The sequence below is a fragment of the Argentina silus genome (assembly GCF_951799395.1).
Source record: "Argentina silus genome assembly, chromosome: 16".
NCBI lineage: Eukaryota > Metazoa > Chordata > Actinopteri > Argentiniformes > Argentinidae > Argentina > Argentina silus.
Genome location: NC_139670.1, coordinates 845,700 through 870,699, shown reverse-complemented (window position 1 = coordinate 870,699; position 25,000 = coordinate 845,700). Strand labels below are relative to the sequence as shown.

The 25,000-nt window shown below is 47.8% G+C and overlaps 2 protein-coding genes across 2 annotated transcripts; both read right to left on the bottom strand.

The window, feature by feature from the left end:
* Positions 1–9,625: 9,625 nt before the first annotated feature.
* Positions 9,626–13,149, bottom strand: LOC310817124 (C-reactive protein-like; the record flags this gene model as incomplete). The annotated part of the gene is made up of 3 exons (XM_083687561.1): positions 9,626–9,923; positions 12,627–12,976; positions 13,080–13,149. 3 exons carry the CDS (start codon positions 13,147–13,149, stop codon positions 9,663–9,665), a joined length of 681 nt encoding a protein of 226 aa, XP_083543687.1. The 3' UTR covers positions 9,626–9,662.
* Positions 13,150–14,755: 1,606 nt separating this feature from the next.
* On the bottom strand, positions 14,756–22,686 carry stub1 (STIP1 homology and U-Box containing protein 1). The gene is given in 9 exon segments (XM_083687053.1): positions 14,756–17,606; positions 17,806–17,922; positions 19,455–19,511; positions 20,012–20,090; positions 20,252–20,379; positions 20,385–20,416; positions 20,905–21,103; positions 21,523–21,777; positions 22,534–22,686. Coding segments are annotated over 8 exon segments (852 nt in total). The 5' UTR covers positions 21,637–21,777; positions 22,534–22,686; the 3' UTR covers positions 14,756–17,480.
* Positions 22,687–25,000: the final 2,314 nt, after the last annotated feature.

Below are 25,000 nucleotides of genomic sequence, written 5' to 3'. Positions count from 1 at the left end.
CAGAGGGGAATCACCTGATTAATCACCTGATTAACAGTAAAGTAAAGATTGATTTCATATCAACATGTTGATGACAAACTGAACTATCAAACAAAACTATCAAACTAAACTATCAAACTCAGTGTAAAGGTGTGGTTAATACAGAACTGACAGTGATATTTCTCTGAGAAACAGAGATCTGATCTTTGATCTTTTCAGATTTTTCCGTCTGTGAAGGATGTGTGTTTATAGATAATACACTTTTCATGCAAAGACCTCAGGACACAAACACACACACACACGCACGCACACACACACATGCATGCACACACACACACACACACACACACACACACACACACACATGCACAGACACACACACACAAAAACACACATACAGACACACACACACACACACACACACGCATGCACACATACAGACACACACATACACACACCCACAAACACACACACATGCACGCACACACACACACACACACGCACACGCATGCACACATACAGACACACACACACACACCCACACCCACAAACACATGCACGCACACACACACACACACACGCACACGCATGCACACATACAGACACACACACACACACACCCACACCCACAAACACACACACATGCACGCACACATACACACACATCAGTAAAAGCACTTCAGGCCTGGCGGACTACACACCAAGGCGTGAATAATGCAGGTGAATGTGAGCTGACATCAGTGGAGGTAAAAGCAGCGATTCAGGTGATTCAGGAGGACGGTCTCTCCTCACATCCACTCTCACCCTCCGTCACTCAGAGCTCTGGGAGTAGAAACAGGGGGAGAGGCTAGGTGGGATGCTTGGGACGGCCCGACTCTGAAGTGGAGATTTAAAATGGTTAGGGTTAAGGTTAGGGCTAGGGTTAGGTATGGGTTAGGGTTAATGTTAGGGTTAGGTATGGGTTAGGGTTATGGTTATGGTTAAGGTTAAGTTTAAAGTTAGGGTTAGGGTTATGATTATGGTTATGGTTAGGGTTAAGGTTAGGGTTAGGGTTAAGGTTAGGGTTAGGGTTAGGGTTAAGGTTAGGGTTAGGGTTAGGGTTAAGGTTAAGGTTAGGGTTAGGGTTAAGGTTAAGGTTAAGGTTAGGGTTAGGGTTATGGTTAAGGTTAGGGTTAGGGTTAGGGTTAGGGTTAAGGTTAGGGTTAGGGTTAGGGTTAGGGTTAGGGTTAAGGTTAGGGTTAGGGTTAAGAGTAGAGTCATCCCAAGGATTCCATTTAGCATCTACCAATCCTAAAGCAACGTCTCTCCGTTCCACCGGATATCAGACAGAGACACAAAGACTGCTGCCTTTACGTTTCAACTTCCCCCTTCAGCCAGTGTGTGTGTGTGTGTGTGTGTGTGTGTGTGTGTGTGTGTGTGTGTGTGTGTGTGTGTGTGTGTGTGTGTGTGTGGGGGGGGGGGGTTCATGTAAAGGAATGGTTCTGGTTCTGGGACTCACCACGGCAACCACAGCAGATCCTCCCCTGACCTACTCCCCTTAACATGCACCCCAATTTACACACACACACACACTCACACACACACACACACACACACACACACACACACTCTCTCTCTCTTCCTCCTCAGGAGAGGGGGATTCTGGCCGGGGGGCATATTAAGCCTGTACATTCCCACAGAGACTAATCTCCCTCCATTTAGAGGGCTGTAATATTTAATCAGGCTTCCCTGGCCTTGCTCCCAGCACCACGCTCCAGAGCATGGCAGAGTAGCGCTGTGTGAGTGTGTGTGTGTGTGGTGTGTGTGTGTGTGTGTGTGTGTGTGTGTGTGAGTGTGTGTGTATTGTAGCGTAGTGTAGTGTGGTGTGACACGCCTCATATGTTCAGAACAGAGAGAGGCCAGCCCAGGGGCCACAGAGGGGAATTCAAAGCTAAAAGCCACAGAGTATCAACACAACGCCTTTCTCCCCCCCTACCAAACTATGCTAGCTTCTCCCCCCCTACCAAACTATGCTAGCTTCTCCCCCTACCAAACTATGCTAGCTTCTCCCCCTACCAAACTATGCTAGCTTCTCCCCCCCTACCAAACTATGCTAGCTTCTTCCCCCCTACCAAACTATGCTAGCTTCTCCCCCTACCAAACTATGCTAGCTTCTCCCCCCCTACCAAACTATGCTAGCTTCTCCCCCTACCAAACTATGCTAGCTTCTCCCCCTACCAAACTATGCTAGCTTCTCCCCCCCTACCAAACTATGCTAGCTTCTCCCCCTACCAAACTATGCTAGCTTCTCCCCCTACCAAACTATGCTAGCTTCTCCCCCCCTACCAAACTATGCTAGCTTCTCCCCCCCTACGATGCTAGCTTCAGTGAAAAGGGTTCTATGTGGAACCCAAAACGGTTCTTCAAAGGGTTCCCCTATGGGGACAAATGAAGAACACTTTTCAAACCATTTTTTCGAAGCGTGTACACTGTAGGGATGGAAGTGTGTCTCCTCATTTGACAGATGCACTAACCCTAACCCTAACCCTAACGTGAGACCGTACGATGGTGGGAGTGTTTGGAAAACGAGGCCCAGAATGCTTTAGTGCCAGACACTTCCTGATCACCTCAGGATCTGTATAGAGAGACTAGGGTTAGGGTTAGGGTTAGGGCAGCCACATCATCTCCTTCTGAAACTAAATCAGTTGAGTGGTTCGTAAACCTTCTCATCACGGTTATAACTGTTTATTAAATGCTCATTTTTTGTCACACTCATAACTAACACTTCATCTGTGGCAGGAGGCTGAAGTCATGTGACAGGGTGGGAACACACAAGACAGCCACCCTAAGGTAACTGAGCACACACACACACACGCTCGCACGCACACACACACACACACACACACACACACACACACACACACACACACACACACACACACACACACACACACACACACAGCAACCCCCACTTGTTAAACCAGAGGCGTTGTACCCTTTTCCACCCAGCCTTGTCACACCTCTAGTGTGAAACCTGACCTTTAGTGTGTGTGTGTGTGTGTGTGTGTGTGTGTGTGTGTGTGTGTGTGTGTGTGTGTGTGTGTGTGTGTGTGTGTGTGTGTGTGTGTGTGTGTGTGTGTGTGTGTGTGTGTGTGTGTGTGTGGTCTGATACCAGGGCCTGTGAGTGAGAAGTTCCAGAAAGGCAGACAGTGATTTTGGTGTTTTTTTAAAAGGTAACATTTGCGTTGGTAAGTGTGGAGCAGTAGATGTGTCAGGAGGGCATCTGGAGCACAGTGGCTTCCCTGATTCAGCCTGACTCTAATGGGCCCGCCTGGTGAATTATACATCCAGCCCAGAGGGCCAGGGAGACACAGCATACTGGAAACATTACCTCCATATCTGCCCTCTGAGAAGGGGGAGGGAGGGGGAGAGACTTGACGGACGCTCAAAGTGTGCCAAGAAAACATTCCCCCCACCTTTCCACCACCTCCACCATGAGAAGGTGTACAGGTGTTCCTCCACCATGAGAAGGTGTACAGGTGTTCCTCCACCATGAGAAGGTGTACAGCTGTTCCTCCACCATGAGAAGGTGTACAGGTGTTCCTCCACCATGAGAAGGTGTACAGGTGTTCCTCCACCATGAGAAGGTGTACAGGTGTTCCTCCACCATGAGAAGGTGTACAGGTGTTCCTGATAAAGTGTTTGGTGAGTGTATATCGGTCATGACGGAAAATGGTATGTTGCCAAGAAAATATCCCCCACACCATTACACCACCACCAGCAGCCTGAACCGTTGATACAAGGCAGGATGGATCCATGCTTTCATGTTGTTTACGCCAAATTCTGACCCTACCATCTGAATGTCTCAGCAGAAATCGAGACTCATCAGACCAGGCAACGTTTTTTCAATCTTCTATTGTCCAATTTTGGTGAGCCTGTCCGAATTGTAGCCTCAGTTTCCTGTTCTTAGCTGACAGGAGTGGCACCCGGTGTGGTCTTCTGCTGCTGTAGCCCATCTGCTTCAAGGTTCGACGTATTGTGCGTTCAGAGATGGTCATTTTCGCCCAGAGAACTGCCGCTCACTGGATATTTTCTCTTTTTTGGACCATTCTCTGTAAACCCTAGAGATGGTTGTGCGTGAAAATCCCAGTAGATCAACAGTTTCTGAAATACTCAGACCAGCCCGTCTGGCACCAACAACCATGCCACGTTCAAAGTCACTTAAATCCCCTTTCTTCCCCATTCTGATGCTCGGTTTGAACTTCAGCAGGTCGTCTTGCCATGTCTACATGCCTAAATGCATTGAGTTGCTGCCATGTGATTGGCTGATCAGATATTTGCGTTAACGAGCAGTTGAACAGGTGTACCTAATAAAGTGGCCGGTGAGTGTATTTTTCTTAAGGTTGTAAAGATATTCTGCAACACAAAGAATATTTGGACTTCAACATTTGAACATTTGTAAAAAGAAAAGGTTTTCTTGTTCTAACAGCCTTATCCTCTTATTGTAAAATTGTTAAAGGACTTATTCTACAGTAATATGTGTTTATTATAAAATATCAAACAAAAACAATTTAAGTAATGGGTGAGTAATATTAACAAGGGTCAGGGTTAGATAAGGTATACTCATACATTTTCATCACACTTTGAGGATTAATAAATCCTCAGTATGTAATAGAACAATAATTATACCCAACCAACGATGCAGAAACCACTGTGGTTGTTGAAATACTGGATATCTGTACAAGTCAATCAAACCAATGGTTAGAGAGACTGAAACCCTCTCCAGTGCTCAAGCCAAGTTACAGTAAAGTGCAGTAAAGTGTGGTCTTCTCAAAATGCAGTCATGAATGTGTAGTTTTAAACTGCACTGACCTGGATGTTGAGGACGTCCTCTTGGCCTAATGGTAGACGCTTGGGTCTTCCATATGGGAGACCTGAGTTTGAACCCCTCCCGTCACATGCTCCGTTTTCCTTCAGTGCACTGCTGCAAGTTAGATCACCTTGATGCAGAAATAAAAGATTCAATTGGGACATCTTAAAAGTGGTGGCTTGGATAAACCTTTAATATACTGTTGCCAGGAATAACAGTTGGAATCAATAAAACTCATCACAAAGCATGAATCAAATCAACAACACATTAGAGAATATATATTTGTGAGGGAGAAAGAGCATAATTCATTTTCCAAAACGTTTTCAATACAATTTACAGAAAATAATGCGCACTCAACATTGAAACACTTACAGGATGGAAAAACATAAATAGAGTAAATATAAATATATTCCTAAAGGCTGGTTTGCTATTGATTTGATGTGCTTATGTGAGCAGTTTTCAACTATAATTTCTAGTTTTTATTTCCTTATTGTTTGGATCAGAGCCGATGTGAGCGACGCTGTTGTGCTCGTGTATTACCAGCAGACACGCGCGTTCCTCTCCAGTGAACAGAAACATGTCTTACAGTTCTGATCCATGCATGGATTCACAATAACCAACACATTAATAAAGACAAATAATAAAATCATATACAATCACAATCATAATATTGTTTGATTTTCCTCTCCATAGAATTACTGACTTGAATATTAAAACAACAACTCGCTAAGACAGAGTTGTTGTTGTTGTATATGAGGACAAAAGTAGGCTGAATTTCTACATTTTAATAAGATTAATTTCTGCAAGAAAGCTCTAAAAAAAACTATCCATCTGTTCAGTGCGTACATGCCACGGCTCCCCGGATAGCTCGTAGCGCTGTCTCGCGTATGCAAATATGTTTTGCCTGGAAATCTATTTGGAGTTGCTCGAAGGACTCCAGAACGGCCCTCCTTCTGTCTCCCCACCGGCTCTCATGGCCTCCCTCCCCTCCCCCTCCCCCCCCCCCCCCCCCCCCTCCCCCCTCCTCCCTCCCCCCGTCTATCTCCTCTCGCGTGGAAGACATCTCACCAGCTCACACACACGCAGGAACACGCAGCCCAGCTCGCCGCACCGACCCAGACCTCCCCGGTCCCTCCACCACCACCGGCGATATGCAGATCTCCCAGGCCGGGGTCGCCGCTGCGCTGCTGGCCTCATCCCGGTCACCGCGAGCAGGCACGGCGCCCCGAACCGTTTGTTCACTTGTGTGACAGAATAGACCCCGTTTGAAAAACCAAAACTGAATATTATGATTCATATCTGGTCATTTTGTAACCACAGTAAGCACAAAGAACTGATGGCCAAAAAGGTTTTCTATATTATTATATTTTATTATATTATATTATATTATATTATAGAGTGAGTTTTTGTTATGCTTATGGAATTTCCCTAAACAGAAGAAAAACACATGTCTCAATGTGATATTCTCATCAGGATTTCTTTGATTTAAACAAATGGCTGTGAAGTATATTTTCATTCATGTTGCTCAAGAAGTCAAACTATGACTGTCATTTTTTCACGTTTTTTGGGCACTTTTTGTGTTCTGCAGTAATACATTTTGTTGTTGTAACGACCTGCTTGATTCTAACTATTTTAGATGAATTTCATTCTATGTACAGTAAGAAATGATATTATCTGAAACAGGCGTAGTACCGTAAACTATATTATACAACGTGAGTGAAATTCTGTTTCTGAAAAACAGTTTTTCATATTTGTTTCAAATGAAAGTCCACGCTGCAATGCATATTAATGGTTATAGTTACTATTTAGTGTGTCATTATGAAATGATTGGTGGATTGAACTGTCCATTCCATGACTAAGGATACCGTTTTGATTTGACAGCATTGATTTGCTTTTGAGACAAGTTTTTAGCATTATCGTGCATTTTGCTGAAGAAATGTGGTGTTTTGGCAAACGTGTAAACTGTTTTCAAAAGTTTAATACTGTTTCAAGAAACGTGCTCAAGCAATAGAGATAAACCATAAACCATATCCCCATATGTGAAAGTCGACCTAGAGATGGCATGGTGGGGGGGGGGGGGGGGATGGGAGAAGAGATGGGAAAGGAGGAGAGAGAGTGGATAGGAGGAGGAGAGAGAGAGAGATGACGGGAGAGGAGATGAGGAGGAGGAGGAGAGAGAGGAGGAGGAGGAGGAGGAGAGAGAGGAGGGAGGAGGAGAGAGAGAGAGAGGAGGGATGACGGGAGGAGGAGAGGGCCGTGTGGTGTGTTGGTCCAGAGGGCTGAGGAGCCAGGCTGGCCAGATGGCCTAGGAAGGTGTTACCTCACACTGAGTGGGCAGAGAGATTGATGCAACGGAACATTCAAGAAGGTGGAACATTTGGCTGTTGACCTGCAGTCAGAACCATCGGCTCCCCTCCTCCCTCACAGAACTGCAGTCACAGGGCCCAAGGGAGATTGTGGTCAGAATAAACACACACACACACACACACACACACACACACACACACACACACACACACACACACACGCAACGCCGCACTTTCTAACCCTCTGGGGAGGCTGGGCTGAGCTCTGGAAACTTCTCTTCTGTCTTCAAGGAGGTCAGGATGGAGGGGAGGTCAAGAGGGAGGGGGGGGGGGGGGAGGGGGAGGGGGAGGGAGAGGAGGGGGGGGAGGGGGAGGGAGAGGAGGGGTGCAGAGGAGAACACTGTATGTAGTGGAGGGGGTTTGGAATCAGGCTCTGGTCAGGAGTATTTCTGTCTGAGTGTTGAGCCCTCGTACCTCGAGAATGTCCTCTTGGTAAGGGCTAGGCTACCAGAGCAGGCTAGGCTACCAGAGCAGGCTAGGCTACCAGAGCAGGCTAGGCTACCAGAGCAGGCTAGGCTACTAGAATAGGCTAGGCTACTAGAGCAGGCTAGGCTACTATAGCAGGCTAGGCTACTAGAATAGGCTAGGCTACTAGAGCAGGCTAGGCTACCAGAGCAGGTTAGCGTGTAGAGACAGTAGAGTAGACGTACACTGGACCTCAACATGACTATAAATGTAACGTTAGAAAGGTAGAAATGTGATCTCCTGTTTCATTCTATCAACTATCGATTGACTAAGACCAGCAATATGGCTGGAACAAAACACATCTCAGGTGGATGTTCTGGTGCCGCTCGGGCCGTTTGGGGTGTCGATGGAGGACCTCTTTGGTGAAGGATGTGATTGTTCCTCCTGATATATTGTGGTTTTATATGAAGCATTGATTTCTGTATTTATGTGTTGTTTTGTAATTGTATAGATATTGTAGTATAGATATTTTGCACCCGCAGAAGAGGCCTTGGTCTCAGTGTGTTTCACCTGTAGAAATAAAGGTTAAATAAAATAAAAGTTAGCTATTGTCTAGCCCACTATTTCACCAAGGTGACTCCAGTACGAGGAGTAATGTGTTGAGGATGCTGGAGGTTTAGAGACTAGATCTGCCTTCAATAACACACTCTTTTAGTTATGCACATGCCAAAGCCTTTATTTCAGAGCCAGAAGCGTTTTTACATCAGCTTCATCATGGAACATTTATGAGGGAGAGTGTTAACCAAAGGCAACATTATGGTGAAGGCTTTTAAACATCATAATTGCTGTTTGTCTCTCAGTTAAATTATTAAGCGGAGAAATAATTCTTCTTCTCTTTTGCACCTCATTCACGCTTTCATTCACTCTCTTCTCTCTCTCTTTCCTTCACTCTCTCTCTCTTTCCTTCACTCCCTCTCTCTCTCTCTCTCTTTCCTTCACTCCCTCTCTCTCTCTCTTCCCTTCACTCTCTCTCTCTTTCCTTCTCTCTCTCTCTCTCTCTCTCTCTCTTTCCTTCACTCTCTCTCTCTCTCTCTCTTTCCTTCTCTCTCTCTCTCTTTCCTTCACTCTCTCTCTCTCTCTCTTTCCTTCTCTCTCTCTCTCTCTTCTTTCTCTCTTTCATTCACTCTCTTCTCTCTCTCAAGATATGACTTCTGTTCCATTGATTATTTTCTAAAGCATGCCTCAGAGAGGTGAACTGAAATATCACATTACATTTATTTATTATTGTTGGACTGAGATTAAGGTGAAATAAAACAACTGAGTGTATATATTTAACATGACAACACGACTGTTCCTCCTCCAGGGTTAAACAGGCCGGATGAAGACGTCTGTGGTCACAAAAGCAACGCTCATCTTGAGCGAAATTAAGAACGTCAAACCATGATAATGCAAGTTGTTGATGCATAGTCAGTGTCACTCACACTCACACACGGTAAAGACAACTAGGGCATGCTGCCACCCTGTGGTTACGCCAGGTACAACAACGGGCCAAATCTCTAGACCAGCCAATCAGTGGAGACACGTGAATGACAGTTGGGGTCAAGTCTGTTTCAGTTCAGCCAATTCAAAGGAAGTGATTAGAATTTACAATTAAAAACTGTAACAAGTTTTGATGTGCTGTAAAAAGCTTCTCAGAGAAATCGTTGAAAATAAATGTTCTATTTGCGATTATGGAATTGTACTTTCCATTCCCTCCTGAATTGACTCCCACCTGACCCCAACCCTGGTTTGTGGTAGTACCTACTAGCATCTGCAGGGGGCGCTGGTCATGATGCTGATGATTAACAGTATAACAGATACGGAAGCTGAAAGACGATATCATCAACAACAACAACAACAAATCAACAACAACAACTTCTGAGTGAAGGAACATTGTAACAACCTCCCCCGAGGTGACGTCACACCACGCCACACAGATGCGTCACTAACAGCGCCAGCCCCACGCAGACACACGTGTGACGCCGGTCCGTGTTCCCGTGGTGTGACGGTTGGGGCGCGGCCAGTCAGTCTTCATCCACCACCATGACGTTCCCGTGGAGCTGGTACTCGATGGTGGCCCAGTCGAAGATGTTCCCCTGGGGGACACGGTGGCCGTAGTGCAGGGCCTGGATCTGGCTGCGGGAGAGGACGTAGTCCCACATGTGGAGGTCCGTCACCTCCCCCACGAAGCTCTGCAACGCCTCCAGGTCCCCCAGGTGCTTGTCTGCGTCCTGACCGAGGAGGACCGTCCCCTTCGGACGCACCGTGTGGCCAGGCTTATACACCTGCAACACAACAACTAGATTAGTACCCTACAACACAACAACTATATTAGTACCCTACAATACAACACAACAACTATATTAGTACCCTACAACACAACTATATTAGTACCCTACAATACAACACAACTATATTAGTACCCTACAATACAACACAACTATATTAGTACCCTACAACACAACTATATTAGTACCCTACAATACAACACAACTATATTAGTACCCTACAATACAACACAACTATATTAGTACCCTACAACACAACTATATTAGTACCCTACAACACAACTATATTAGTACCCTACAATACAACACAACTATATTAGTACCCTACAACACAACTATATTAGTACCCTACAACACAACTATATTAGTACCCTACAATACAACACAACAACTATATTAGTACCCTACAATACAACACAACTAGATTAGTACCCTACAATACAACACAACAACTATATTAGTACCCTACAACACAACTATATTAGTACCCTACAATACAACACAACTATATTAGTACCCTACAATACAACTATATTAGTACCCTACAACACAACTATATTAGTACCCTACAATACAACACAACTATATTAGTACCCTACAACACAACTATATTAGTACCCTACAACACAACTATATTAGTACCCTACAACACAACACAACTATATTAGTACCCTACAATACAACACAACTATATTAGTACCCTACAACACAACACAACTATATTAGTACCCTACAACACAACTATATTAGTACCCTACAATACAACACAACTATATTAGTACCCTACAATACAACACAACTATATTAGTACCCTACAATACAACTATATTAGTACCCTACAACACAACTATATTAGTACCCTACAATACAACACAACTATATTAGTACCCTACAATACAACACAACTATATTAGTACCCTACAATACAACACAACTATATTAGTACCCTACAATACAACTATATTAGTACCCTACAACACAACTATATTAGTACCCTACAATACAACTATATTAGTACCCTACAACACAACTATATTAGTACCCTACAATACAACACAACTATATTAGTACCCTACAATACAACACAACTATATTAGTACCCTACAACACAACTATATTAGTACCCTACAATACAACACAACTATATTAGTACCCTACAACACAACTATATTAGTACCCTACAATACAACACAACTATATTAGTACCCTACAACACAACTATATTAGTACCCTACAATACAACACAACTATATTAGTACCCTACAATACAACACAACTATATTAGTACCCTACAATACAACACAACTAGATTAGTACCCTACAACACAACTATATTAGTACCCTACAATACAACACAACAACTATATTAGTACCCTACAATACAACACAACTATATTAGTACCCTACAATACAACACAACTAGATTAGTACCCTACAATACAACACAACTAGATTAGTACCCTACAACACAACTATATTAGTACCCTACAATACAACACAACAACTATATTAGTACCCTACAATACAACACAACTAGATTAGTACCCTACAATACAACACAACTATATTAGTACCCTACAATACAACTATATTAGTACCCTACAATACAACACAACTAGATTAGTACCCTACAACACAACTAGATTAGTACCCTACAATACAACTATATTAGTACCCTACAATACAACACAACTAGATTAGTACCCTACAATACAACACAACTATATTAGTACCCCACAACACAACTATATTAGTACCCTACAATACAACACAACTATGTACAGTATGATTTAGACTGGTAGGAGACATGCTCATCAGGCCAACCTTTTGGAACTGTAATCAAACCAATGAACAGACAGGTTGGTATGATCTGAAGATATTAATGTTGGATCCTGCTTCAGACTGGGTGACAGATCAAAGGGTACCACACTACAGGAGCTCATCAACCTGTTCTTGGTTCAGACCACACAGCTGGACACAGACTGTGGACTTGACTGATACACAAGTAAAAGATTCCTTAAACACACACGTTGTTACTGTCCTTTATTTCCTCACAACTATATCAGTAACCTTAGGACACACGCTGTGGCCCGGCTTGTACACCTACAATACCATCAAACTTCATTATTCCATTTGTTACAACAAACATTAGTCTCCTGCTCTGGTCCTGGAGGTAACATTAGTCTCCTGCTCTGGTCCTGGAGGTAACATTAGTCTCCTGCTCTGGTCCTGGAGGTAACATTAGTCTCCTGCTCTGGTCCTGGAGGTAACATTAGTCTCCTGCTCTGGTCCTGGAGGTAACTTGGGGATGACAACTGGAGCTCCATGGTACCAAGGACTGAAGCCTAGCACCAAAACAGTTGCTAGGTTAGTCCCTGCTATTTATCCCCAGCCCGGGATTTGAACCAGCAACCTTTCTGTGTGCAGTGCATGTGTGTTGTCTAAAAAAAAGTCCCCAGGAGCCACCTGGTAGGGACTACCTACTACCTAGTCCCCAGGACCCACCTGGTAGGGACTACCTACTACCTAGTCCCCAGGACCCACCTGGTAGGGACTACCTACTACCTAGTCCCCAGGACCCACCTGGTAGGGACTACCTACTACCTAGTCCCCAGGACCCACCTGGTAGGGACTACCTACTACCTAGTCCCCAGGACCCACCTGGTAGGGACTACCTACTACCTAGTCCCCAGGACCCACCTGGTAGGTGCTGCGTCGTCCGTCCACCCAGAAGGCGGCCAGGCCAGAGCGGGACTCCCAGGTGAGACAGAGGCTGGTCCTGAAGGTGCTGATGGGCGGAAGGTGGAAGAAAGCTCCGTCTCCGCTCAGGTAGAAGGACACCCTGCCGTCCTTCTCACGCCACACGTTCAGCTCGTCGTAGTCCGGCGTGCGGTAGGCGAACAGGATGATCTGGCGCTCGTCCTGCAGCTCCGTGGCCACGCGCAGGCACAGCGTGAACGCCCGCAGCTCCATCTCCTTCTGGGGGATCAGCGCCACGAAGCTGAAGTCCGTCTCGTAGGGAAAGACCAGGACCTTACCGGCCAGACCCACTGTACAGACGAACAGACACGGACACACACACACATCACTGTACTGCACAGACACGCACACACACACAACTGTACAGACACAAACACACACAGATCAACATACACAGGTGGTGGTAAGTTAAGACACTGAAGAGCAGCACCTTACTGCCCAGACCCAGAACACCAGACCTCATCTCATCAGAACACCAGACCTCATCTCATCAGAACACCAGACCTCATCTCATCAGAACACCAGACCTCACCAGAACACCAGACCTCACCAGAACACCAGACCTCATCTCACCAGAACACCAGACCTCATCTCACCAGAACACCAGACCTCATCTCATTAGACCAGTCCTCACTCTAAGGCCAACTTACTTTGGCAAAATATTGTAAGCTTTTGCTCATGGGAGTGGGGAGGTGTGTGGCCCTCTCTGTCCAATCAGGTAAAAGGGGGACATGTTTTTGGCTCCTGAGTGCTAATCTTAGAAATAGTAGCTGAAAATATACCAAAAATCCTGTCTCACCTACTCATCAGATCACCTGAGAGCTATGACCTTCCTTCTCTGAGAAGTGAAACATTGAAAAGCATGAATTAAATGTCAACATTTCATTTGAGGAGGAAGAATGCCTGACAAGTCAAATAGAGTCTGACTGGGTTGGATTCCGCCAGTGTAGCTAGATAGGCCATGGGAAACATGACATCACCTGTGACATCCTCACCTTCATTGGCAGAGGAGAGACCCAAGACACCCAGCAGCAAAATGGCAGCCGCCTTCTCACTGGAGAAACTCTACCAAAACAACAACAACAACAACAGATCACATTTCCTCTCCATGGTAAACACAACCCATCACATGCACTCTCAATGCAACAACTACAACAGTAGAAACGTATGCATATGATAAACACACAATATATATATTTTATATATTATTTTTTCTAAATCAAACATCACAAATATGAACATAAGCCTAACTCTTACCATGTTGATGTGTTGATTGTGGTTGTGCTGCTGTCCCAGTCAGACCAGATGTGTCAGAGCTGAGTCCTCAACCCTCCTAGTACAGAGTGTGACATCACCTCTGGACACACACACACTGACAATAGGCCCGGTGTGTGAGGGCTCGGGGCTGGAGACACTGGCCTGTCTGTGAGACACACACACACACACACGCACACAGGCACACACAAACGCACACGCACACACACATACAGACACACGTACATACAGACACACGTACATACAGACACACGTACATACAGACACACGTACATACAGACACAGGCACATACAGACACAGGCACATACAGACACAGGCGCGCGCATGCACACACAGTACAGTAGCCCAGTACAGCTCAGCTCATTTGGGTTTGGTTCTGTAGTGTAAAGTGGGGTATAAGTTTAAACATAATCTGATCCAATTTAAAAAACAAACAAAGAGAGGAGAAATAACTGAAACAGTACACTTGTTATTCACATATCTACATTTAATACCGTTTGTTTCTCAAGCTCTCCACACCCACAGACACCAGTCCAACTCACGCTTTCATCAACAAATCAAATCAGAAATTCACAAGCAAACATATATACAGTCCACAGCCTGCAAACACGACCTCCCCAATATGACCCCCCCCACCACATGACCCCCCCACCACATGACTCCACCATGACCCCCCCACCACATGACTCCACCATGACCCCCCCCACCACACCCTCCCCACCCCCCCATCATCATCCCATGACCCCCCCACCCCCCATGATCATCCCCCCCCCCCCCCCCAACATAACCCTACAGCTAACCAACACCACATACATACGTACATTCACTAGAGGAGGAAACGGGACTGTAGACTATCTGCCCAGGGGGGGTTTCCTGAAAGCTTCCTAGCTAACGTCATACTAAAGCAGTCCTTCATCTCTTCAGAAGTTCCAAGCTCACTACTTTCCTAGACCAGCAATATTCTTAATTTTGAGTTCCTGCATTCAGAGTTCTTTCACGCACTTTTTAGTTGTTGTCTAGAGGCTCTGCGGCTGGGTTGTTGGGAATATCTGGGTTGTTGGGAATATCTGGGTTGCTGGGAATATCTGGGTTGCTGGGAATATGAAGTACTAATTTAGCTACGATGCTTTCTGGAACCTGACCCCTGGACTGAACTGAGGATGGTCTTGATGCCTGTAATTGGCCCAGATCTCCAAGCCCCGCACCGTGATTGGCCTAGGTCTCCAAGCCCTGTGATGTGATTGGTCTAGGTCTTAGAACCATGCGCTGTGATTGGCCCAGATTTTCAAGCCCCGCACTGTGATTGACCCAGATCTCCAATCCCCACGCTGTGACTGGCCTAGGTCTCTGAGCCCTGCGCTGTGATTGACCTAGGTCTCTGAGCCCTGCGCTGTGATTGGCCTAGGTCTCTGAGCCCTGCGCTGTGATTGGCCTAGGTCTCTGAGCCCTGCGGCGAGGTCCTGAAGGACAGACGGTCCTTCCTTCTAACAAGCCCAGAACACGGCAGAGACCTTCACTGTTAAATGGAGGAGAGAGGAGATTCACTGCTCTGACCTTCTGTCAGTCGTTAGAATCTGACCTTGACTGTTATGACCAGGGTTCCAATCCCACATGTACTCTTGGGGGAGATACACTACTCTTAGGGGGGGCAACATAGATCATTTTCTCTCTTGTAGGGGGAGCTGTTTGTGCGGAACCCCCCTGTAATTCGAGTCCTGGTTATGACAGCATCCTGTGTGACAACGACAGCATCCTGTTTGTACAACAGGGGTTTCAAATGATGAGGAGAAAACAAGCGTCCCACTCCATGTGACCCGGTCCAAGTGACCTGGTCCAAGCGACCCACTCCAAGTGACCTGGTCCAAGTGTCCCACTCCCAGCGACCCGGTCCATGTCCGCTGGCTGGCTCATCTTTGCAAAGCAGACCTGACATTCATGCTTAAAGGCCGAGGCTTCCATCATGGCCTCTCTTCTCTTCGCCTGCTCCAGCCAAACATTGTCCAAGCGCCTTATTGTCTCCAGAAACAGCATGTACAGCAGAAACATCCTTCTACACCAGCGATCTCACGCCTGGTCCCGGGGGGCTGCAGCGCTGCAGGCTTCTGACGTACGATGATGTCACTAGGCTTAGACGAAGACCTGGACCCACTGCAGCTCCCCGGGACCGTGAGCGAGAACCACGGCGCTAAGCAACCACCAAAGAACTTCAAACCCAAACTGAGAGAGACGGAAACTCATCTCTCACAACCCAAAGGTGTTGTATTTAAACCGTGGCCTTGGGAATATGACCCGTCAGGACCCTGTGGTGTCCCGTCCATGCAGCATGTCCCTCTGGCAAACTGGACAGGGTTTCAACTCCCCTCGTTAGGAAAATAATGCCATTTGGTACTAATAATTATACACACACAACTTTAAAATCAGGTTCAATCTATTCACTCTTACTGTATAATTAATATATATATATATGCATACATTCAACATATTTGAATAGTCTGCTGTGGAGGACTGATATGCGATGTGGGGGACAGAGGAGGAGGAGGAGGAGGAGGAGGAGCGGGGACAGACTGGGATGTGGTCGGGTCAGAGTCTCTGCTTCTGGTTCTTATCTTGCATACAGACGGATTCCCATCAGATTGTTTTGAGAACAGCAGTTTTGGCATTTCCGTTGAGGATCTGGGTCGGGACACCGCCATGGGTTCTTCTCTAATCACCAACACCACTACTGAGGACATCCACTGGGTTTGAGAAATCCAAAATCAGAACGAGAGAGAGGATGAGAGTCAGGTCCAGACACAAGGCCCGCGGTTCCCTCGTTTGTCAGGCCAGTTCTGGATGTTTCCATTTGGAGAGGAGAGATCGGTTTTCTGAAAACACCTGAGTGCAGGGGGTGTGTGATCAGAGGACTGTGGCACTGAGAGGGAGGGAGGGAGGGAGGGTGGGAGGGAGGGAGGGAGGGAGGGTGATAAAGGGAGAGTGAGAACTGAAAGAGAGAAAGTGTCATAGCAAAAGAGAGAAAGAAAGAAAGAAAGAAAGAAAGAAAGAGAGAGAGAGAGTGAGAGAGAGAGAAAGAGAGACACAGCAGCATTGCTCCTGTTTGGCAGTCCATAGTGCCCCCCCTCCCCTCCCCCCACCCCCCCTCCCGCCTTGTGTATGTGTAAAGTGCATATCCACGTTGGAGATCTGCAGTGTCCGTCTCCCCAGTCTTGAGGGGGGGGGGGGGGGGGGCTGGGCGTCCATCCTGGATCAAGGCGTCGGTGAGGAAGGGAGTTTGCTTGCTTGGATGGAGGTCTGGATGTGTGTGTGTGGGGGGGGGGGGGGGGGGTCTCTGAGGTTGGTGGTTGGGGGTGGGGCAGTCTGGGCACAGGTTGGTGGGGGGGTCTGGGACAGTTTGGGGGGGCTGGGTACAGGTTGGTGGGGGGTCTGGGAAAGGGTGGGGGGGCATGGGTGGGTGTCGGGGTGAGTGGGCCTGGGTGGGGGGGCATGGGTGGGTGTCGGGGTGAGGGGGCCTGGGTGGGGGGTCAGTAGTCCTCCACCCAGCCGTTCTCCTGGATGAAGGCATCGATCACCTCCTTCATGGCCAGGTTGGGGATCAGCTGGTCCTGGGTCAGGGGGCTCCTCGTCACTGGGTCAAAATGGCCGACTCGCTGCAGAGAGAGGGGGGGGGGGGGGGGGGGGTTTAGCCGCTGGGTCAGAGGGGGGGGGGGGGGGTGAGCCGCTGGGTCAGACTACATCAAGAACGGCTCTCAACTACTTCAAAGTATTTAACCCAGGTCCGTTTCGGACTCCATGTCTTTGCGGTCGTGGGTAATGGTGTGTGTGTGTGTGTGTGTATGTATATTGTACCTGTAGGTGCTCCTCGATGTCTTTGCGGTCGTAGGTGATGCCACTGGGGGTGATGCAAGGTTCCCTCATGAGCTCAAAACTGATCTTCCCACACAGGTAGTCTGGGATCTCACGTTTCTGGGGGGGGGGTAATACATCCAGGTGGATGAGGAGTGTACAGTATACATATAACATATAGAAGGTAGAAATATACAATAAAACACAACTTCAATTGTCTACTACCCAACGTGTCATCTCCCCTGACCTCTGACCTCTCCTCTGAGCTGTCACCTGTCACCTCTGCACTACCAGGGTTGGGCTCCACTCCATTACAACCCTATATATACCCCCCCCCCCCGAAATAAGAATGGGGGTCTGAAACCTCAGCTGTGGCAGGGCCAAGGACGCTGACAGGACAATGACCTCACTAAGACAACGACTCAAACAGCTCTGATAAGCCTCAACAAGCAACGTGAAGAGCTGGTTGCCTTAGAAACGGCTAGGGGTAGAAATAGCAGTTCTATTTTGGTATGTCGACATACCAGGCAGCACTACGATACACTGTCAACGTGAGGCTGGTGGAGGTAGAAATCGGAGGCTGGTGGAGGTAGAGATCGCGGGATGGGCGGGCTCATTGTAATGCATGGAAACATGTGTTTGATAGCATTCCTCGTTCCGTTGCATGCATTACAATGAGATCGCACGTCCTCCGATTTTCCACCTCCGCCAGCCTCCCCTGGCTGTACAGGGTGTGGTGACAGTGCTGTAGGACAGAGGTTGAACTGGCACGCCCAGCAGGCCAGGTAGAGAGCCCAGCAGGCCAGGTAGAGAGCCCAGCAGGCCAGGTAGAGAGCCCATGCAGGCCAGGAGGCCAGGTAGAGAGCCCAGCAGGCCAGGTAGAGAGCCCATGCAGGCCAGGAGGCCAGGTAGAGAGCCCAGCAGGCCAGGTAGAGAGCCCAGCAGGCCAGGTAGAGAGCCCAGCAGGCCAGGTAGAGAGCCCAGCAGGCCAGGTAGAGAGCCCATGCAGGCCAGGTAGAGAGCCTAGCAGGCCAGGTAGAGAGCCCATGCAGGCCAGGTAGAGAGACCAGCAGGCCAGGTAGAGAGCCCAGCAGGCCAGGTAGAGAGCCCAGCAGGCCAGGTAGAGAGCCCAGCAGGCCAGGTAGAGAGCCCAGCAGGCCAGGTAGAGAGCCCAGCAGGCCAGGTAGAGAGCCCAGCAGGCCAGGTAGAGAGCCCAGCAGACATCTGCCTCACTCAGGAGTCCCTCTGGTTGTCCTGCAGGTCAACAACTAGAGGGGTGGTCCGGTGGTCTAGCACCAAGGCCTACAGTGCACACACATGGCCATGTCGGCACAGGTTCGAATCCAGCCCATGCCCTGCTGAGATACCCTCTCCTCCTTACTTCCTGTTTCTCTCTACTTTCTCTCCAATACAACAAATGACAATACGAGTGGGACTACCCCCCCACCAACCTGTACCCAGGACCCCCCCCCCCCCCCCAAACTGTCCTAGACACCCCCCACCAACCTGTACCCAGGACCCCCCCCCCCCCCCAAACTGTCCTAGACACCCCCCACCAACCTGCACACAGACTGCCCCACCCCAACCTCAGAGACCCCCCCACCCACACACAAATACCTTTAAACCCCCCCCCCCCCCCCAACAAAACTTACTTTTCTCTTTTCGTCCACTTGGGAAAAGAGCTCGTCCATGTCCATCATGAACTTGTCCTGCTCCGGAGAAGAACAACAACTTAACCCCTGAGGCAGAGCAGCTCCACAACGTCCCTCACCATCGACAACACAACGTAACGGTGACAACAATCAAATAACAGCAGTAACAATAATAAACCAGTACATATAATAATACACAGGATGATTCCAGCAGCAGAAGAGGGAGTCAAGCGTAGATCACACAGCCTACCAGATGTATTGTTCTGCTGCTCTTTTTCGTAAATTTGTTATTGCTATTTTGTTCATATTTTGCTATTTTGTAAATTTCTGGTCAATATTTGCTATTTGTTTTTTATGTCCATGCACCAACCTCACCAAGTCAATTTCCTGTATGTGCAAATATACTTGGCCAAATTAAAGACTTCTGATTCTGATAAGGGATTCTGATTCTGATAAGGGATTCTGAATGTGGATCAGTGGTTATAATGAGACGTACGAGGCCACACAGCCAGGCTAGCCTGGTGGAGATCAACCCCTGTCAGGTCTGACAAACTCACGTGTTTTGATTGGATCTTTACAGCTTCACTTCCATTCTGGTCCTCCTCTTCCTGCTTTTCTCTGCAGTCCTCCAGTTCCCTGGGAAACACAGCAGAGGGCAACACCTTCCTTTAAACCTCTCGTGTTTGATACCATTCCTCATTCCCTGCATTACAATGAGCCCGTCCTCTGATTTCTACCTCCACCAGCCTCTCAGTATGTGTATGCACATCCCTACGGTGTTACTCTCCTGGTCTCACCTCTCCTTCTCGGCCAGGATGAGTTTGGTGAGATAGGCGTGCAACTCGTTCTCCTGGTTGATGCGTTTCTCCTCGATGCTGTTCCAGCGCTTCTTCTTGGCGATCCGCAGAGCGCTGGGAATGTCGTCTCGAAGTTCAGCCTCTGTTCCTTGGCCAGGTTGTGGGCTGCAGAGGTCAGACCAACAACACCACCACCACGGAAATGGACAGTGAAACTTTGATTCGGCCCCTATTCCCTGAACAGGTTCCAGACTTTAGGAATTGAAAAGACAGCATTTGTGATAATGAATGAAGCAGACACAGTGGCAGAAACAGTGTTGGTGTTGAGGTATTGAGGTATGACTGACCTCTCTGCAGGTTGTATTGAGGTATGACTGACCTCTCTGCAGGTTGTATTGAGGTGTGACTGACCTCTGTTGGTTGTATTGAGGTATTGAGGTATGACTGACCTCTCTGCTGGTTGTATTGAGGTGTGACTGACCTCTGTTGGTTGTATTGAGGTATTGAGGTATGACTGACCTCTCTGCTGGTTGTATTGAGGTATTGAGGTGTGACTGACCTCTGTTGGTTGTATTGAGGTATGACTGACCTCTCTGTTGGTTGTATTGAGGTATGACTGACCTCTCTGCTGGTTGTATTGAGGTGTGACTGACCTCTCTGCAGGTTGCCGATGGCCTCGTCGTAGTTCTCCAGCTCCAGGTGACACTGGCCCAGGAAGAAGTGGGCCTTGACCGACTGGCTGTCCAGCTCCAGGGCGTGTTTGCAGTCCGCCAGGGCCTTGTCATGCTGCTGCAGCTTGACGTGGCACAGGGCCCGGTTAGTGTAGTACACCGCCACCGACGGGTTACGGTTCTGGAGGCACAGAGAGAGAGAGAGAGAGAGAGAGAGACACACACACACACACCAGATTAAATCAGATGGACAGTGTTACAGTGGACTGTTAAGCAACTATGCTATGATCACTCTGTTTAGGCAGGATCCAACTAAACAACACAGACAGACACACAGACACAGACAGGCAGGCAGACAGGCAGGCAGACAGACAGGCAGACAGACAGGCAGACAGACAGACAGACAGACAGGTACATACAACCACTGTGTCAAGGACTATATCCAGGCTCTAGTAGGTCAAGGTGGTGACAACAGGACGCAGTCCTGGACTGCAGCCATGGTCCATTGTGAAGCCAGCAGACAAGGCCTACATCCCCTCTGTGCACCTATCTATATATGTGCTGCATCACCCCCGTGTCATGCAGAGCAGAGGCACTCACGATGGCCTTGCCGTAGCAGGTCGCAGCCTCCTGGTACTTGCGGCAGAGGAACAGCCGGTTGCCTTGTTCCTTCAGCTCCTGCGCTGTGGAGCTCTTCTCCGGGCTGCCCGCCATCTTCTCCACCGGCTCCGCGGCGCCCGCTGCCCGCTGCTTCCCGATGCTGCTCCCCGTCTCTCCGGCTGGCTAGCTGACAGGTCGAAGAATGGCGCTCCTCGGCGTCTCTCTCTCTCTCTCCTTCCCTTTATTCCTCACAAACTAGACGAGAAAGAGAAAAGGGGGATTCTTAGCCGAGGCGCTGCTGCAGTGCGCCAGGCGAGGGGAAGGTGCAGTCGCTGTGGCAACCCGGAGCACCGACACCACGCCGGCTAACAACACGCACACCGAGTTAGTTGAGCAACTGGTGCACGTCACTGATGTCCGGACGGGGTGCTGCAGGGTCCAGGCTCTGGCTGGGTCACCGACTGCTCTTTCGTGATGGCCACTGATCGAGACGACGAGCTAGCTAGCTGTTAGCTGTTAGCTAATTCAGTCAGATCGACGAGAAAACGCCACGGCCTCTAAACTGTCAAGCAGACGGTTACCATGGCAAAGGTCTGCTATTACTAGTACAGCCAGCTAGTGGGTACAGGTTAGCTGGCTTGACTTGGTAACTAACTAGCGTTGACTCACGCTGTCGATAACATTGCTCGCGGTTCTGCTGGCTGGATCCATGCAAGAAGAACGCGAGTCTGACAATCGCTAATGATTGTGACAGGATAACGTCTCACTTAACACAGCTAACAGCTGGTTAAAGCTGCCTAGCCAGCCCCCCGGGGGGTCTACCCGGCACACGGAGCTGGGACGCGGACTCGACTTCCACATCAACCGCAGCGACATCGAGCGAAGCCAGGCCAACCGGACCCGCGGCAGCTAGCCCGCTAATCAACCAGCTAACGTTCGCTCACGGTTCAGTCCTGTGTACGATCGCGGTTACAGTTGCCTTCGCAAGATACGTATACTTGTGAACCTCACCTCGTTAAAGAAATGTCACATTCAGTCGAGAAAGGGTGGCGATGTGTTTCGATTTCAGTTGTTAATTGATTGTCTTTTCCCATCCCGAGCTGTCATGACAGTCAGCTAGTTTGTTGTTATGCTGACGTCAAGCGAATGGAGACGACGGAAGCCTGCGAGGTTCCTTCGGGAAACGAGGTTTGATCCCCGGCTGTCGTCCTCATATCACTGATCTCTCTCCTCTCCTCTCCTCTCCTCTCCTCTCCTCTCCTCTCCTCTCCTCTCCTCTCCTCTCCTCTCCTCTCCTCTCCTCTCCTCTCCTCTCCTCTCCTCTCCTCTCCTTCACACGCCGTCGGGTGGGGGACTCTCAGAGACAGGAGGAGAAACCCTGTGTTATCTTTGCTTGTTTATACAGAGGTCACGTAGCCTGATGACATGAGATTGGTACTAATGCTGCATTCATGAAATGTCAGAAGTACGAAACTCACATTTGTTAATAAACCCCACATCATATTGTCCATATTGCAATGGTGAAATGGTTCATTGTCATACTCTAATCGGTAAACTAGGTCTTTAAATTGTCTATGAATATTGCACTACAGTAAGTGTCATCACATCCTGTTGTTTTTGTGGGAATATCCACATGACCCTGTTTTCTATTGAGCGTCATCTGTTGTGCCTTTGGAAAATTCTGCAAATGCTTTTCTGATAAAATGGCTATTATCAGCTGATGGCACCCTGCACCCCACTGCCGGCCGCCTCTGAAGCTAGGCAGCGATGGGCCTGGGTGAGATCTTGGCCTTGGATGGGAGCCAAACAGACTACTGGGGGTGACGTTGGTGGGCCAGTAGGTGGCGCTATTCCACTAATCAAAGAAGACCCCACATGCCTCTGGACAGTGATATGAGATTTCCATGCAACAGAATGCCGTCTTTCGGGTGAGCTGTGTTAAGAGGTGTTAAGATGTAGCCTGAAGAGACTTCAGTACTGTAGCTATGCACTGGTGTGCTGTAAAGCTATACAATGTATGAAGAAGAAGAAGACTCTTTATTTGGCCATGCAATCAATTGTAGGAATTTGATAGACAACACACACACTGCACCCTCCCTCTGAGACAACACACATGCACACCCCCAAGGGAGAACAGAGCTCTGGGCACAGGGTCAGCACTCCTGGAGCAGTTAGGGGTTCAGTGCCTTGCTCAAGGGTAGTAGACACCTTAGATATGACATCACATCACATCCAGCTCCCTCCTGGAGTGGGGATTGAACCAGCGACCTCCCGATTGCTGGCTGGCCTCTCTAACCTCTAGGCTACCCACCATCCCTGTGCTGTAGAGACAGGCTAATTGTAATGCTAATATTGGAATGGAATCAGAATGCAAGCACATTTACATGTAACATACATGTAACTGAAGGTGAGAGCTAAAGAACATCCAGCAGAGCATGACACCAGGTATTTTGTGTTTCACTCTCCTGCTCACTAGATGGCAGCAGAGTACATTGGTTGTTCATTTTGACAACACAGCTGTCATACTACTAAACCACCACTAGGGTGGTTCAGTGGGGTATCCCACTGAATACACAGGCCGATGAGTGGGGAAGGACTTACTGTCGCCGATGTTGGAAGAGAATGTTGTGGTAAATCAAACCTGCTGAACGCTCTTACTTACCTGATTGTTTCACTTCCTGTCATCAGATGGAGGAGATGAGTGTCATCCCTTCATCCATCTTGTTCAGCTTGGGTTGACAGGCTTCCTAAAGTAAAACAATGTGCAAACACATTGTGTTTCAAAACAAAGGGTTATTAGTTTGTCCTTGTGTCCATCTTTCATTGACAGAATGTATCTGTAGCCCACACTGGAAGACGCAGAAGAGAACCTGTAGTCAGAAAGTTTGGGTTTGTTTTTAAGTTCAATATTTCAAATTAAATTAGTTTCCAGATCTCATTTTAAGTGTGAGGTTGTTACAGGTCAAATGTGTATCCATAGATGTGATGGGTATTATATCAGTGCATGCATATATATTATATTTTGCATGTATATATGTTATATTTTGTATTTATATATTTAATATTTTGTATTTTGGCTGAAGAAGGAATTTCTCTTATGGGAAAATCAAGTTATTAAATTGAACCAAGTAGAATACATTTCTGTTCTGTAATTAAAAAGAAGTTCAAAGGAAGTAACACATCCTTGTGAATGTTTTTATTGAAGCTGTTTCTTGACTGTCACTTCTCACACTGGAATGGCATCCCGTACACATCACTGCACATACCGCAAGAAAATACAACACACACACACACACACACACACACACACACACACACGCACACGCACACGCACACACACACACACACGCACACACACACACACACACACACACACACACACACACACACACACTGTGTACAAACCAAAGCGATTTCTCATAGACGGGAAATGATGTCAGGTCTTGTCTCCAAGGAGATGGAGGCAGTTGCTAAGATA